General features: G+C 44.3%; 1 protein-coding gene across 11 annotated transcripts in view; it reads left to right on the top strand.

The window, feature by feature from the left end:
* Positions 1-17,814, top strand: part of myt1lb (myelin transcription factor 1-like, b) — a 66,516-nt gene that overhangs the window by 35,484 nt on the left and 13,218 nt on the right. For 10 of the 11 annotated variants that reach the window (XM_037242484.1, XM_037242486.1, XM_037242483.1 and 7 more), the window contains exons 5-10: positions 6,311-6,735; positions 8,693-9,895; positions 12,269-12,403; positions 14,801-14,891; positions 16,703-16,810; positions 17,550-17,776. In XM_037242484.1, the coding sequence (XP_037098379.1) occupies positions 6,311-6,735; positions 8,693-9,895; positions 12,269-12,403; positions 14,801-14,891; positions 16,703-16,810; positions 17,550-17,776 (2,189 nt within the window). The remainder of the gene's footprint in view (positions 1-6,310; positions 6,736-8,692; positions 9,896-12,268; positions 12,404-14,800; positions 14,892-16,702; positions 16,811-17,549; positions 17,777-17,814) is intronic. The other variant, XM_037242488.1, reaches the window with a different exon arrangement.

Here is a 17,814-nt window from a genome sequence, read left to right on the forward strand (position 1 = left end):
TTCAAAATTAAAGCCACCTCATTATGCCTATTTTGACATGATTACCTTTCTGACACTAACTGGCGTGAGACAAACAGGTGGTGTTTGTGCTTTTTTTTTTTTCCCCCATCCCCTTCTATTTTTTTTTCCAAACACCTCCCCGAGGAGATACATCAGAGGGAATAACAGATCATGTGCTGTGAGTGTGGAGCGTGCCAGGGGGATCCGGGCACATGAGTGTGTTTTAGGCGAGGGGGCGGGCGGCTGCTTAGGGCATGCTCAAGGCTTTCCACATCCTGACCTGTGACCCCATGGACCTCCCAAAACCCTCAGCCCCAGACCTGTCCTCATGCTGCTGCCAACTAAATTGCATCAATGTCAAAGATCCTCTGTTGGGGAGTCGGAGCACATAATAAGTGGAGGACCACAGAACGCTCACACAGACACACACGCACGCACTCAAAATGCAATTTAGCTGAAAGTTAAATCGTCATTCTATAAGCCTATCTTAAATAATACAGGTCTTTTGGTGTAGACAAGGAAAAGTGAAAGATACTGTAATAATCATAAGAATAGAGGAAAAACACATTTTTTGCCCAGTCTCTTGATTCCATATTACATTATCTTAATTTATTCCTATATACGCTTCCCTCTCAGCTTGCACACGCAAACAACTGCTGTGACATTTGTTTCGATAAATGGATGAGCTGGAAGGAGGAAGTCTTTCAAAAATGGCTTTTTCGGCTAGTCGCTAACTTGCTGCCTTGTGCCCGTGCGTGCTTGTGTGTGCATGTGTGTGTGTTTGAGTTGCATGATTGATTGAAGTCATTACAGTGGTAGAGAGACTCCTTACCTGGCTAATCCAGGAGTGAAGCTGCAGGATGACAGATAGCTGAATTACACGCCACACCAGTCGGCTGCCCGATGAGCTTTACTCATGCTCAAGAACTCTGAATCTACTACCAAATTATGCAAAAGGACGGCTGGGTGACTGATACGCACAAGTACTATCCAAATATTTCACTGCGGTTCCATAGCTGCGCACTGTATTACTCTCCTTGAGCGTTGTTTATATTTGCTTAGTTCTTCTAATTAATAAAGAATCAGGCGGTCTTAATAAAATAGCTCTGACATTAAAAAAATGTTGTTGTTTTTTTAAAAGCAGGACTCGCAATTGTGTGATCATTGTTAGTTTTCTTATTTGTCTGCGATATATCGGCAAATGTCAACAAGAAGGTCAATTCACGTTTTTATTTCTCCAGTTTTGTTAAATGGATTGCATTGGCTTGACATTAGAACATTTCCCCGTCCTCCATATTATGTAATGCAATCTTTAGTCGTCCTTAATTGCTGCTGCAAAAATAAAACAATGCACCATTCCAGCAGCCCCCAAATCTATCTCATCCCGTCTTTAATGGCTTCTGCTTCATCCCCAGAAGGTTCTCCAGTTCGCCCATCCACTAAACTGCAGCGCCTTGATGGGAATAGTATCAGCAAGGTGCACTAACAGCCTGTGTGGAGGCGTTTACCACCAAGTGTGATGTAGAAAAAGAAAGAAATAAATGTAACCGCCTGAGCTTTCTGGATGGTGCAGGGAAGAAAAAAAAAAATGAATGAAAGGTAGGAAGCTTGCCTGGATGGATTGAACGACTTGCCCGTCTGGAGTCGTTGCTTACTGCTGTACCTTCGCTCATGTTATGACTTAGAAGCTCAAACTGGGCAGCCAGTAGGACTCTTTCAGTGACATGGATGAAAAGAAGTGTAGCAAGAGTGTTTTCCTAAAGCTGCGACAGGGCTCATTAGCTGCAGGCTACAAATGTTGGAGATGTGCTATTGAATGAGAACAACAGGCTTATCGAGCCACTGAGCTGAGCAGCCCACTGCCGTTGCTGCTGCTGCTGCTGCTGGCTTTGGATTCCTCTCAGCTACGTAACGTTGTCTTCAACAAAAACATTGTAGTCGAGACATCTGAGTTGGTTGTTGTCTTTCCAAACACAAGGAGACTGTAATTAAACATTACTGGTATTTTAAAGACCCGAGTGGACATGTTGGGAGAGCTATTCATTTATTGTGATGAGGGATTATTTGGAGAGCACACCTTAATATTTGACTACTTTTAGTAGGAGGTGACACAAGAATGAGCCGCGGTGGCTGAGATGTGAGCTTGAGCCTGAGCCGCCAGAAAACGCCCCAAATTGCCGTCGTCTGCCATGCGCTGAGCCTCCTGCACCAAGACTCTCTTTTGTTCTCCCCTGCTTGCGGGAGAAGCCTGACAGCTCTGAAATGATCCGCTCTGCTTTCTTTCGCTCGCTCTCTCTCTCTCTAAGACACACATACAGTCGCACACTTGTGTTTGCAAAGCTTCATCGCATAGATTTTTTATTTTATTTTACAGGTCATTTACCCTAAATATAAAATGGGCAACACTTATCACATTACAGAAACATATGTGACTTCTAATGTGAGTCGGTGAAGTGACACACGTGCATAAACACATTTACCAAATAAGTAAGATAAATATGGTCCTGTGTGTCAGGGCTTTTCTCATTTCTCCATATTGCAATTTCCTCGTTTCTCTGTTTACATGCTACAGCGAATTAGCTTGATATGACTAGAGGATGCGGCATCAGCTAGAACATGGTCCATCCACGGATCCACAGCTGTGGCTGTCCTTGAGCAAGACACCGACACTCCCCAGGTGCTTAAATAGCCCCTTGAGACTCAGACAGAAGTTGAAAGTATCCATGTCTTGCTCAAGGACACTACAGCCGTGGGTCTAGTAAGTTCTGCGGATGGACTGGCCAATCTAGGGCTGCCGTAAGGGTAAACAAAAAAATGTTTGTCAAAATATGGCATGGAATAGCCCAAGTAATATAAATATGATATCCATCATAACTCATATTTATAAATGTACAGTATCGACATGAAATGTTACAACGCTATGTCGTTTATACTACAGCGTGAATTTGGGTGGTGGTGTATCTTGGGGTGTGCGTGTGCTAATTGCAGAAAATGACCATCTTTTGTCCCTTTATGCACCCAAATAGGACCAAAAAAAAGATTCTCTAGATCTATACTTGCTTGTTTGACTACATTTTTTGTAAGGGACTGGCTACCCTCACAGTCAGCCAGTAAGGATAGCCAATCCCTCATGGATTTCTGGAGGCTATCACCATGGAGACGGTGCTCTGCCACACGTGTCTATAGATCCTGCTGCTGGATAGAAGCCACAAGCAGAGGTGCTGCATTCATTCCCTGCATCTCTGGTCTACGGAGAAACAACAATGAGCAGGGAGTGTGGAGCAGATAAGATTTGGCTGATATGTAGTGCACTGTATATATTCTTAAATATCTACAGGCTGTGCAGTGGAGGGAAGGGAAGGGAGCAGCTGAGGTGATGCAGGGAGGAGAGAAATATGCTGGGAGGAAGTTGGGTGACAGGAGAGGAGGATTATTGAGGAAAAATCTGCAGTGAGAAGGGGGAAGAGGCAGCCTCCTCCTTATGTCATGGAGACAAATAACATGCAATGCTAATGACTGGCTAAAGCTTTTGCCCCTGCTGAGAAGAGCGGCTAATATGACTGCTAATAAAGGTGGCACGCAACGCTGTCGCATTCCGCCAGTCGCTCAGCTGTCATCTAAAATTAGCCAAATGGGAGCCCTCCGTCTCTTGCTTCTCCCCTCTCCTGTCTCACATTAAGGCTCCACAAATGGGCTTTCCTCGCATCAAGTGTTATTTCTGCATGTAAGGGCCACTTTCTCAAAGTGTAATAGAATTTGTTCCATCCCAGAATGCTGAGGATAGCCACTCCATAAAATATGAAGTGGTCTTTTTCACAATGGGAAGCCCGTTTCCTCTTTGATTGCTACCTCTCCTGCGTTTTCATCCTTGAGGATTTCCCAGGGGACACCATTTTAAGGGAGAGAGGGACGTTGATTCCGTTTGTGATTAGTAATCAACAAGTGTTTTCATTTGACCAATCAAACTTTCCTAACGACATCTTGGAGCAGTAGAGAGCAAAATTATAACGCAGGGCATAAGTAATTGGGGTCCCAAACCTGGATAAATAAATTGAATAAAACCAAATAGAATTTTCCTGGCAATTTTTACATGATCTTGCTTATGGATCTAAATGAAACGAACCAATTTTAACACCAAGTGGAGCGAGTGGGCTGATACGTGGCTGCGATGAGGAATGTCGCATCCAAGGTCACTCAGTGACAGTATCGGGGAACGTGCGATGGAGCTCTGGAGGCTTCCTGGTGTTTAGTCATCAATGAGATTTGGGAGCATTCGGGCAAATACTGGATTCCTCTCCCAGTTCCAGAACAAGCTGACAGCTCAGGGACATAAGGTCACCTGAGACCCAAGAGGCAACGCAGCGGGATTAAAAATCATTTACATACGATTTTCCTCTGGTAGCTTCAAACACAACTGGATCATTTGAACTTTTGGAGTCAAATATTATGTTGTAGGTTGAATATTAAGACGGCTTTTACTGCATGTTCGGTTTTGATTGTGACCCCAAAGAGTGAAGAGCACTTGAATCCTTTTAGATACAATAAAGAGCTAGGCGACACAATCCATTAGATGTGGAAATTGCAGCAGTCTTTTTATTTTTTTTATAGTAATTCAAGAGCAGAAATACACAAAGCTATGTGCCAATAAGGTTAGGGGTTGATGTTTTGATTCATGACCTTATTATTTTTTTTATTATTATTAGTTCTTTGGGGGGGGGGGGGGAAACATGTACGGGACATTCATATTCCCCTTTTCTCCTCTCCTGACTTGGCAGCAGCTAACTTACTGGGACCTGCCCTTGATTTATCTGGAGGGTCCTGGAACGGAGGAGTGGCATTTTAATGTGATTTTCAGGTGTTTGGCTGAAAACACTATTGATCACAGCACTCACAGTGCTGCAGCTTGCTCCCCACACACATGCACACACACAAACACACACACTGGCCCACAGACCCTCATGCAGCCCTGGGGCAGAGGCCTGCCTGTCAGGCAGGGAATGAGTTTCCATGCGGGTTTGGATTAATGAAATAGGGCCCCTGGTTGCAGAAGGGGCCAGGGGGTCAGACCATTAAAGAATCCCTGGGCAGAGTGAGATTGAGCCTGCCAGGCAGTGTGGACGCTGACTGACTGATGGACATCCAAAAAAAGGATGGAACATGGCTGACAGGCAGATCCTTAAAAAGTTGAATCCATAAATTTAAACACAAGGCCTTAATGGGGCATTAAAATGTCTTACCGGAAAAAAATTTTTCAATGTTAACTCGTGATGAGTGGGATTTTATGGCTGTAAATACGAACATTTTGAAAACAAAGCCACCTCTCCGAAGCCAAAGAAGCAACAGACACGAACTCCCCCAAAATCTATTTATATAATCGCTATAATTCTCAAATTCAGTACACAAGCTTGTACCATTCACTCAGTTAAAGCATTTTTTTTTTCCGTGTGTGTGTAAAAGTAGAGCCGGGCCAAGGGAAATATCCAGAGGTTGTGTGAGCGTTTGTAAAATAGCAGCCCAGGGATATTTCACAGCCGAGTGAACGTGCCCAAAACGTGTTTAGCTCCAAGCTTGGAAAGGGCTTTTATTTGATGGCCAAAACACTCAGGGCTCATCATAATTCTGACTGTGTGGGTTGCTTTTGTTCAAATGTGCTAGATTTGTGCACACAGCCACACACGTGCACACGCTCTTACTCAAAGTCCAAATGGGAAAACACACATGGTCAGGTATTTGTGTGAAGAAAGTTTCATCCTGTGAGGTCGATAGCCTCAACAAATACACAGGTGATTTCATTCGGATTTCTTTTCCTCCTCCAAATAAAAAGGAGAACCGAGAGTAATGCGTTAAAATTGTTCACACTTTGACAAGATTCGTTTAATCGGACTTGTTGTACTTTTTTCCCTTTAATCGCATTTCCAGACAGTCACTTAGTGGTCTTTTGATGTGCTGAGTTCATGTCTAAGAGTGATTTTTTTTTTTTTTTTTTCCGCCTTTTGATTTCCCCAATTTGGTTTGACCTGCAAAAAAGTGAACTAATCCTTTGTTCAGTTCAAAATGAAAATACTGTATTTCAATTTGAATGCAATCATTGTTAATACATCATTCAACTACTATAATATTTAATAATATGATTATAAAATGATTCATATAAACTAATGAATATTATTATGAAGACTTTTTTTTTTGCTGTCATAACTGCATGTGCACATCTTTGCGGAGACACAAAGAAACTCCCGACAGAGAAAGTGAACATTTCTGTCCAGGTGAGGCTAAGCGCTAATGGCGTCTCTCTCTTATCTCTCCCGTGCAGTGTGTATGGATGCCCCGTGGCCAAGAAGAGAAAGAGTCTAGACAGGCAAACCTTGGAGACCTCCCCCAAAAGAAGCACCTACCTAGACGACATGGACAACTCCACAATGGAGGAGTGCTACGAGACGGATGGAACAGAGGAGATGGACGACAGGGAGGAGGAAGAGGATGGTGCGCTAGAGGAAGAAGAGGAGGAGGAGGAGGAGGAGGGGGAGGTGGAGGAGGTTGAAGGCTATATGGACTACAATGAAGAGCAAATGGAGCATGAGGAAGGCGAGGTGGGGAGAGGGGAGGCTGAGGAAGAGGTAGATGTGGAGGAAGAGGAAGAGAGAGTGGAGGAGGAGGAGGAAGAGGAGGAGACAGTGGCGGTGGAGGAGTATGAAGAGGGGGAGGAGGATGAGGAGGAGGAAGGGGAGCAAGGGCAAGGTGAGTAAATTGCAATTCACATCAGAAAACTGTGCTGGAATTTCATTATCATGATTTAAAAAAAAAAGAAAAAGTGGCTGTGTGCATCATTTGCATATTCATGCTCGTATTTCCATATTTGATGGGCTGTGTGAAGTATTTGGGGCTGGTCGACATGATGTTCAAACATTGTGTTTTGCATCCGAATGAGGAATGAGATCAGTAGCAACATTCTGGAAGAACAACTTGTCTGTGATCCGATATTCCTTTGAGATGTTTGTTTATATGATTCATTCATTCATTCATTCATTCATTCATTCATTCATTCCCTGACTCTTTTTACTTCCTGTTGATATAGTATAAAAAAGCTTTTATTACACTCTATTGATGCAATGGCGACATTTTTAAAACCTTAACTTGTTTCCGCCTAAGATGAAGATGTTGAGTATTTCTGAAATCAGTTTAGGAACCGACTACATGATTTGTGGGCCACATAAAATGATGCGGCGTGCCTGATCAAGCCCGCGGGCCTTGTGTTTGACACCTAATAAAACATGCGTTGGGAATACTGGAGGACACCATGAGTGTCTGGAAACTCCACGTAGAGACTCAAAGCCAGACTTCCTAACTGTGAAGCAGACATGCTCACCACAGCTCACTTCACTTTTGTAAGAACCGTACTCTGACTCTAAAAGTAGATAGTTTTGTGACTGGTATTTTTGAGACTTCTAGCCCATATGTTGCCCCCTACCGACCCCCTAACTTCTTTGACGTGCCTAACACCAGATTTGGCAGGTTTCTCTCCAGCAGACTCTGCTTTGCACCCCCGCATGGCGATTGGACCTGACAGTGCCTTCAAGTCCAATTAAGAGTGAGGCTCTGAGGGGGAAGTGTGTTAACCCCGTTTGACGCTCCGTTCTACCCACCCAAAGTGTTGATGTGGCGCCTGAGCAGCCGTGCTCTTATTTTCTTGCAGACATGTGAAAGCACCATCCCAGACCGATTCATTACGTCCCGCAGCCGAGCCAAACCTTCAACGCCCAAACTGGCTCCTCACCTTCCCACGTATTTTACCGGCAAATATTTAATCCGAGTCATTCTAAGCACTGAGCTCTGTAATCATAATATAATTTGCCTGATTAGAATTTAATGCCTTACAGCATTTTATTGGCAGTTTTTTCCCCCCATAGAAGTGCAAAAGAAATGGCTCCATATGCATCAAGTATTATGCTCCACATGACAGCCGTTCCGGATTGTAGATTCCAATCACATAAAGGTAATAGAGGTGACATCCTGGAGCTTCTGCTGTGTTCCTCTGTGGCTTGTACATCTCTGTAGCTAATCCAAAGCCAATTCACGGCAGGCTAGCGTCCCGTTTCCTCCCTTAATCTGTTTCACTTCCACATTCCTTTTGTGTACTGTGATTGCTCCTCTAATTGCTTCCCTGTGCCATGTGTCATAGCATCGAAAATTCAACCGTACCAGTGCAGGAGGCTTCTGCTACAAGACTAGGACTGTCAAAATACCAGCCTGGACATTTGTGACATTCCTTAGCAGTGAAGTAGCAGGAGTGCCCTTCTTCGAATGTTGTAGCTCTGTCTATATATGAACATTTGGTGCAAAACAAAATATTTGCAATTTTGCCCTCTAATAGAATTCTGACATGAACTGCATGAACATTTGTATCGTAATTGAACAGTAATGTCCACATGTGACGTGAATTCAGTCAAAGCACTTATGATTGCGATTCCAAATTTAAGGCCAACATAGCAGCTTGGCCACATTTCCGAGGAACGTCTCTTCTTGGAATCTCAAACCGCAATCTCATTTTCTGTACTGATTCGCAACTCAGAATACAAGCTGCTGGCAAGACTCTCAAAGTACATTATGAGTGGAAGCAGATATAGAATTGAAAAAGCTGCTCCAACAAGATGATGGATCTGAAATTAAAAGATGTTTGTTATTTGTTTCTAAACAGATGAGGAGCCGATGAGCGGCGGGGAGGTCAACAGTGGAGGAGGAGGTGAGGGTGGCGGTGGCGGGAACGCCAAGTCGGGTCCCGCAATGGAGAAGGATGACAACAACAACGACGAGTACGAGAACTACGATGAGCTTGTGGCCAAATCGCTGCTCAACCTGGGCAAGATTGCGGAAGACGCCGCCAACCGGGCCATGACGGAGTCTGAGATGAACAGCAACTCCTCTCACAGTGCTGAAGAGGAAGAGGAAGAGGAGGAGGAGGAGGAAGAGGAGGAAGATGAAGAAGAGGAAGAGGAGGAGGAAGAAGAGGAGGAGGAAGAGGAGGAGGAGGAGGAGGAGGAAGAGGAGGAGGAAGAAGAAGAAGAAGAGGAAGAGAACGAGGAAACACCAACAGGCAATCAGAACGATCTGAGTTTGGACGTTCATAGCGACGTGGTTCGAGAGACCGTGGACTCGCTCAAACTTCTGGCACAGGGACACGGTGCCGTGTTGTCGGACAATTTAGAAGGACAGGACTATGAGGGAGGCATTGCTGGAAACGGAGACTGTTCCCACAACGGTGTCGGTGTGCACGGCGGGGGGAACGGACTAAATAAGAGTACTGGGAACGGACCGTTTGAAAACAGCGACGAGGAAGTGTGTCTAAGCAGTCTGGAGTGCCTACGGAATCAATGCTTCGATCTTGCTCGGAAACTGAGCGAAACAAAACCCGCCGACCGCAACGGCTCGTTCCAGCAGAATCATTACCTATGCGGGGACATGAACCAGCAGCCCCAGCATCACGGCTACGGGGACTTCCAGCACAGCCAGGACGACAGACGAACGCTGGACAGAAACTATTCCGACATGGACAATCTGATGAAGCTTGAGGAGCAACTGAGCCCGCGATCCAAGGCCTTCGCCAGTTGCGCGCAGGGGGAACGTTTTCACCACCGGGACTTTGACGAAGACACGGCCTCCGTCACGTCAGACAGGTCCGAGGAAGTGTTTGACATGACAAAAGGTAACCTGTCGTTGTTGGAAAAGGCCATTGCGCTGGAGTCCCAACGTGCCAAGGCGCTGCGGGATAAAATGGAGGTGGAAGCAGCGAGGAGAGACGGCGTGAGGTACGGCCACGATGACCACGGCTCACGGCATGCCTATGCCATTGAGCGGAAAGGGCGACTCCCTGATGGAATGAAGAAGCTTTTCTACCATAAAGGTGAGTGCTGAACACAACCATGCGCAGATCAAAGTTATCCATCAAAATACACATGTACAATAAGCAATTTAATATGGTGTGATACTATGCAAAATATGGAAAGAAAATAATAATCATATCAAAATACATATGGACAGTAAACACTTGTTGGTGTGATAAAATCTGAACGAAAAATAAATAAATAAATAATAATACGGACAGAACCTTCTGACTGTATCGTAGATGTGCTAATTAAAACAATACTCAGGAAATAAAAGTACATTTTGATACATAGCAGCAGCTGTTTGATGTAGTCATTACTACGTCTGGGTGACTTTTTTTCTTCATTGCAAGACTCAAATACAGTATCATCGATTAGCGCCCACTGTTCTCTAGTGTCCATCCTTTTCTGCAGACAGCAGATAACCCAGATACTACAGCCTGGCTTCCTCAGTATCACCTCAGGACAAGCCAATTTGAAAATTTGAATCTTGGTAGCAGCAGGAGCAGCAGCCCCATCTTATGTTGTTAAAATAGGCCAGCATGGAAACATCAGAGGGTAGGCTTGTCAGCCATAAGTAATGGCAATCTGCACGGCCTGTTAGGGTCGTACATTCATCCCTGGGATGCAGCTTGGGGTAAAGCCTCCTATTTTTAAACCTACTTTTAAGGACTCGGGGAAGAGGAAGTCTTTGCAGAGAATTAATTTCTACATTCCTTTACTATGCTTACACCCTACTGTTAGATTCGGATTTCCAGCGGAGCCCACAGAAGGACAAACGGAACATGAGTTGTGGTTACGCTGGCTGTCTGCAGGCTGTTCAGAGAAAGTGCAAAACTCATTCCGGCTTGTTTGAATGCACTTCACTCCAAATGATTTCGCTCATAACATCTTTTTACTGCAGTAATATTCTGCCTTAATTAGGCGGAATTATTTCTCCCCACACAGGATATTTAGACAAGAGACACAAATAAGAGCATGCTAATTCACAGCAGGCTGATATTAAACCTCAAATGCCACACAATTCTCAGCAGGTAGATCTTGCAACGTAAATGCCACACAAATGTTAATTTGGAGAGTCTTCCGCACACTCTGCGCTCCAATGACGGCCAAATAAAGAGCCTGATAATAATCTCGATAGCGGCCAGACGATAGTAGCAGACACTCGCTCGGCGGGGTTCCTCTCGGTGATTTATAAAACGCAGCGTGGTGAAGAGATTGAGGCGGGGAAGAGGGGGGTCAGGGATGAAGGCGGTCCGGCAAAAAGATGCACCGGGTTACCACGAGAATAGAGGGCTCCCCGAATGACCGATAAGGAACAACAGGCCCACTGACTGCACATTAATTATCCAGCCATTGTATGGTAATGGAGGCCATTTTCTATGCAAAACACACTCCCGCAATCAATATCCCTTCCTCCGAAAAAGGGCTGGCAACCAAAAGTGGGTATATCGGGGCATGCAGTTAACATTTTTATTTGTATTTTATTACAGCCAGGGCCTCAAAAGAAGCCGTTGCTAACGAGTCAAATGATCAAAATACTGTTTTATATCAAAGCCAGACAGAAGAGGAGGGAGGGGAAAAAAACGAACGACAACACACAGCCGCCTCTACGCAGACATTTGATTTGGGTGAAAGTGTGGGTGTGCTCTATGTCACCTCTTCTTAACCCTACTCCTCACTTGATTCTGTTCTTCTTTGTTCTTATTTCGTAGCCTCTGGGGGTTTTGTGGGGTTGTCACTTAGTGCCTTGGGAGTTACAGAGTTGGAAACCTTTAATCAGCCGCGCATAGGTTTGCCTGTAGCGCCTAATGAACATTGCAGTCTGTCATAGTGCTGCATTTTGGTAACACAAGCTGATAAGCTCTGCAAAACAAGAAGTAAGAAAAGGAATAAGGGATTTTTCTGTGCCATTTGTCATACACTCGCTTGTTGAATAAAAGACAATTGGAAGACTTGTTGCAGGTCACTGACTTTTCTGTTGTACATATGCAGTCACCGTTTGGAACTGTGTTTTTGTCTTCATAGACAGCAAAGTAATAAATATATCATTCAAAGGAATGCCCAAAACATTCCGATGGAATGATGACATTAATAATATAGTCTTTCATTCAACTTCTGAACCACTGATGTATAGTATTTATATTGATATTTGAAATGAAATGAATTCTTGTAATACAAAGTGTTGACCTAAAAATGTTTTCTCCAATCACTGCCAAGGGTTGAAAGGTTGAATTTTTCATTATTTCAAGAAATGTCCAAGGTTAGGTTCATGCGAAATGAGAATTCAGCAAAGCTGACTGTTTGAAAATAAAATGTATTCATTTGACCTTTGGCTCTCTGCAACTTGAGCCACCTCCAATTGTGCTTCATTTGATCTTTCCTTGGCACAGATGCTTCGCGCGCAGACAAGAAAGAGAGTCGGTGCCCAACACCGGGCTGCGACGGCACGGGTCACGTGACTGGCTTGTACCCTCACCATCGAAGCCTGTCGGGCTGTCCGCACAAAGACAGAGTGCCACCAGAAAGTAAGCCATCTGCTCTCATAGCAGCAGCAGCCAACCCGTGGCCTTCAATCTTCCATGTCACTCCGCATGCCTCCCTGTGATCACTGCTGAGTCGGACTCGCTGCGTGCGTGCGTGTTTGTGGATCTGTTTGATAGTGAAGGCCTGCAGCGCCACTTCTCTGGTGACCTTTTGCATGCAGCCATAGTTTTGTTCGCTGATTGCCTGCTTAGTGTGCCGTGGTGATGAGGTATGAAATGGGAACTTGATCTGTTAAATGCAGAAATTGATGAGTGTTTTTGCATGAGGCCCGCTTTCTACACACTGCTAATGTCCACTTGTGCGGTCAGATTCATTGTTTGTCACAGCATGTATGACTGGCTGAAAGGTTTCATTACCTCCACCAAGATGTTGATGTTTGCGCAACCTAATAACCATAGAAGTGATTTGCGTGAAAAAACATCTGAGATAGCCGATCACAATGGAGATTTTAGCAGAACTTCTGCATTGCATTATTGGTTCGTAGGCTCTTTTTAAAGTCAAAGTCAAAGTCTGCTTTATTGTCAATTTCTTCACGTGCCAGGACACAAAGAAATCGAAATGACGTTCCCACTATCCCACGGTGACAAGACATAGTACACAATATACATACAAGTAAACAACACAAAAAATAAAAACAAGAAGGCACAAACAATGAATAAATAAGAGTGATGAAACTGGATTCTCAATCATTTTTCAAATGAAATCGGCATATAGCCTATATCGATAGTGGACAAATATGAATTAATATTCTTTTTTTTTTAATCCATCTTATTATTTTTTTTACTTGTCATGATGACAGGTGAGGCAGTGCCTCACTTGCCTCCCCTGACCGCACGTCCCTGCTATCGACCTACTTACTTTTGTCTAAAATGTTTTGTTCACTTGGCTGATAGAGTTTTGTGAATATATCAGATAAATGGAGTTGGTTTTAAAACACTGCGGCCAAACCCTTTCTCACTATTTCGCTCCACGAATGATTGATCAAATAATATACTCGCTAATATTGCGGTGGACGTGCCCTTGCCTTTGGTGCTCAAGGATGACACCCAGACTGTGCAGTGGAAAAGGTGACCTGCTTCATCGGGCTGGTCTCTGCCTCGTCAGCCAATCGCTAACGTCCTGCCAATATGTGTTCAATAGTCTCACACAGACAGAGTCTTTGCTTGACTCGATTAAAGGTGAAGATGACAACATGCCACACAAGTGACTACCTGCAGGGCAGACTCAGCGACAGACAGGCTCTTCTTTTTTGCTGTTAATGCATTTGCTGTGCTGGATAGATTATGTTTTATTAATGCAGTGGTTTCATTTAATTGGGAAATCACACAGTGCAGCCAGACGGCTCCTTGGGAAATGTGAAAAATGACAATTAAATTATATCTCAAATTCATTAATTCCCTTCGCCATTTGCTCCTTTTTAGCTTTCTTTCTTTCTCTCCGGTATCGATTGTTACTTTAAAATGCGATTTGCACATGTAACGCACAATACGTTTGCTTCCACAAACAGTTGGCATCCTTGTACGTATTCCTTCCCCTTTTTTTCCTCCCCATCTTGCAATTTGATTAAGACTATTTTGCGGCGCTTCAATTTCCTGCCTCTTTGCAGAGGGCAGGACAAATCCGGGCTATGCATAATGTATTGGCTTGTGGCAAGTTGCGGCGGCAGGCTTCTTCCAATTACCTGCGCCGAACACCAATTAGTATGTAAGGCAAAGAGGATGATGAGGGGTGAAAGTTTAAGGGGGCGATAATGATGAAGCTGATGCCGATGGGGTTTGGCCCGGCACGCCACGGTGTCGCCGCGACCCTTCCCGGCGCCCCTGCCTGCAGTGCTCCGACAGCTCCTCTCCGACATCCATAGATCATTAATCTAATTGGCTGCTTGCCACGGGGCGTGAGACAGTTATGGACAGTTTGAACGGTAAACGCTATTGAGGAGCAGGCTACCGACGCTAACGACGTGCCGGCGATAGCAAAGCGCAAATAACAGAGGGAAGGGATCGTCGATTGATTTCAAGACATGTGTTTTGCATGATTGTCTGCCGTTGGTTGAATCTGCTTTCGGCATGGCCCCGATTCCCCCCTTCCATTTCTGCGTCTTGCTGAACCTAAATGGCTCCTTTTTATTCACGACTGTGCCTATTGCATGAATATTAATTGGAAAGGCTCGGATAAGTGGAAGCAATATGGTGGGAAACCTTGCCTGCCCTTTCAAACTTGCGTTCATTAAAATGAAGAAGAGGTCATTTGGGTTCACGCAGGCTCATTCCTTAATGATGTTTATAATGCCAAGCTCACACGCTAATAGAAGTCATGCGTGGTTTCGAGGGGCTCCTAACCTTGCGTGTTTCTCACTCCTGTCTCCTGTCGCTATGAAGTTGTGGCTATGTATGAGAACGTTCTTAAGTGTCCTACGCCTGGCTGCACTGGACGCGGCCATGTCAATAGCAACAGAAACTCCCATCGGAGGTAAGTGACGGACGGCCTGCCCGGAAGAAACAGGCTCGATCCATCTCCCCTTTTTTTCTGTGGGATCTTATTTCAGTTGGTATGGACGTGAGATCTTCATTTGACTTTTTCCCCTTCCATCCAATCCTTATTTTGTGTGTTATTATGAACCTATTGTTGCCTTGATGGGGATCATTACCTCCATCGGCGATGTTATGTATGTTGTTTTCATTGTCTGCTGGTTTCTTTCTCGAAATGTTTGTTTTTGTTTGCAACGTCTTTTTTGATGCATCCACCTGGAATGTTACACACACTACAATGTGTCATTTTGCTCCAATTAACATATAGTGAGGACGACACACATTGTTATGAAATTGTACAACGATGAAATAGTTAAGGCAGGTTGGACCTAAAGCACCCGCGCAAAATGAACAATATCTGGAAGGAAAATTATTCAAATAAATATGATCAAATAAATACATATTCACAGTATTCTCAAACATAAGACCAGGACAACAGAATGAAATATGGTGTGAATTTTATATCAATGCAACTGCAGAGTACACACTGTTAACACAAAAATACTGGCTGTTGCTCACATGTAAAAAATAAAAAAAAATCGGATTTAGAGCCTGAGACTTGCAGCGTGAATCAAAGCTTAAGACTCACCCAAGACAAGGCTCAACTGAGCACTACGGAAGGGTAGGAAGGCAGACGAGTGACTAAGACACCAAAGTGTCAGGTCAAACCAACGAGGGCGAGTGAAGCTAACAATCATACAGAATATGGCTAACGCGACATGGAGGCCAGGGTATACTTGCTAAATGCAGAGGGACAAAAACCAGCACACAGATAACCAAAGTCTCATCAGAAATATCAAAGCATCTTTTATCTGAACCAGACCGTGCAGCATTTTGAAATTTAACCTAGCCTAATGTTCACCCATTGATTTTATTTTTTAACTGACTGCCATAAAAGCCTTCACTCTCTGAGGGCTTTAACTTCTTCCCCGTCGATCATGATGCCATATTTCAGATGAGACTGATTACAATGCATTGGCTCATACACGCTAAAGCATAAATCATTCAACAGTCCCCGGTAGGAAAAAACAAAAAAAAATCTATCAGGTGCAAGTTTGGAGGGGGAAACAAAAATAGCCGTGCCGTCAGATGGGTGGGGGGGAGTGAAAAAGGAGTCACCTACAGCAGATGCTCAGGGAGTTGGAGTATAGCAGCAGCTATTAGCACCTTTCTGCCACTCAGACGGGGTGACAGCAAAGGTGTAGACCTGGGAAGACCACAGTGCCCCCATACCGTGCTCACTGACACGGCTCGGGCGCCAAATAGGCACGTGCATCCGCACGAGCCGTAAACTTTCACTTTGGCTCCAAAGCCATCCACGTTCGATGCGCAGACACACATTTGTGACAGGTGCTCATGAGCACAGCTCCACATTGGCTTCGGGCCACTGTCAAAGTGCATTTTGTGAGGCCTGAAAATGGAGCTTAAGGATGGCAGCGGGTTTTTGACACATTTGGTCAGTTAGTTGTCAGGACATTTGCATTCTATAGCAAGCCATAGCAGATATGTGAATATACGTAGAAATGTGCTTCTTCAGACTGCAGTGGCAAAATGTATGAAGACAAATATCCCCAACAAGAAAGATACAAGCTACTCTAATTAATATTATTTCAGAGACTCAGCCATGCGAGAATGAGTTTGTCACACAAGCACATCAACAGTTATCACCTTTTATATAACACACACACACATGTTGAGCTCAGAATTGAAAATTGTATGGTGCCAATGTGGACACAGTTTTTTGTATTTCAGTCTGTCTGGATGCCCCATCGCTGCAGCTGAGAAGCTGGCCAAGGCCCAGGAGAAACACCAGAGCTGTGACGGCTCCAAGCCCAACCAGGCTTCTGACAGAGTCTTAAGGTAGGACCGGACGACTCTCTTCTCTTATTTCTCATCAGGTGGTCTTAGAAGCTGTCAAAACTTTTCACAGATAAAAAGATAACGCTTGCATTTGATGAATTGGCATGGATTGTTTGATACCTTCTGACTATGTTATTGAGGGAGCTCCATGTTTGTTCCATAATTTCTGTCGCACGGAAGTGTTTTGTTCCTTTTCCCCTTTGTGTTGCTTAAAGCTGTTGACGTTTGAAGTGCTTTTGTTTTTATGTTCTATCCTTTTGCGAATACTTTCAAAAGACTTACCGTTGAAGACAAATCTCGTTCCCTTCGGTTGAATTTATAATAGCGTTGCACAGGTTGTTTTTATTAGATTCTTTTAAAGTCATACAGATATGAAATGTCACAAATCATTTCACCTTCTATATTTAGATAGGACTGAATATAAACATGATAAGAACTCGCACTTCATGGATTGCGGCCACACGTGTTTGTGTGCATCCAATTACGAAACCATTACCAACAATAGCAAGTGTGATAAAAAGAAAGTTAATTTATTTTTTATTAGCACTGCAGGTTAAGAAAGAGAATCTCCTTTCTCTTAAACAGCATCAGCCTCCATCTTCCAATCCTGGAGCATTGCCAAGAGTCTGCCCTCGCTTTCCTTTGAGTCTGCCCACTCAAAGCCAAATTTCCTTCCCCTCCCTTGGGCAATTTTCAGTGGCTCGGTCCAACTTCCACCCCCTCGTCATTTATTTTCCAGGCCTATGTGCTTAGTCAAACAACTGGACTATCCTCAGTATGGTGACAAGAACAATGTTTCCACCAGTACACCCCGATCCAACCTGGCCAAGGAGCTGGAGAAGTACTCCAAGACCAGCTTTGACTACAGCGCCTTTGAGGGCACCAACAACCACCAAATGTACGGCAAACGGGCCATTGCACCCAAGGTTCACGGGCACAGGGATACCTCGCCCAAAGGATTTGACGGTAATATTTCATAACAAAATGAAGAGAAGGCCATCTCA

The sequence above is a fragment of the Syngnathus acus genome, chromosome 22 (genome assembly GCF_901709675.1).
Source record: "Syngnathus acus chromosome 22, fSynAcu1.2, whole genome shotgun sequence".
Classification (NCBI taxonomy): Eukaryota; Metazoa; Chordata; class Actinopteri; order Syngnathiformes; family Syngnathidae; genus Syngnathus; species Syngnathus acus.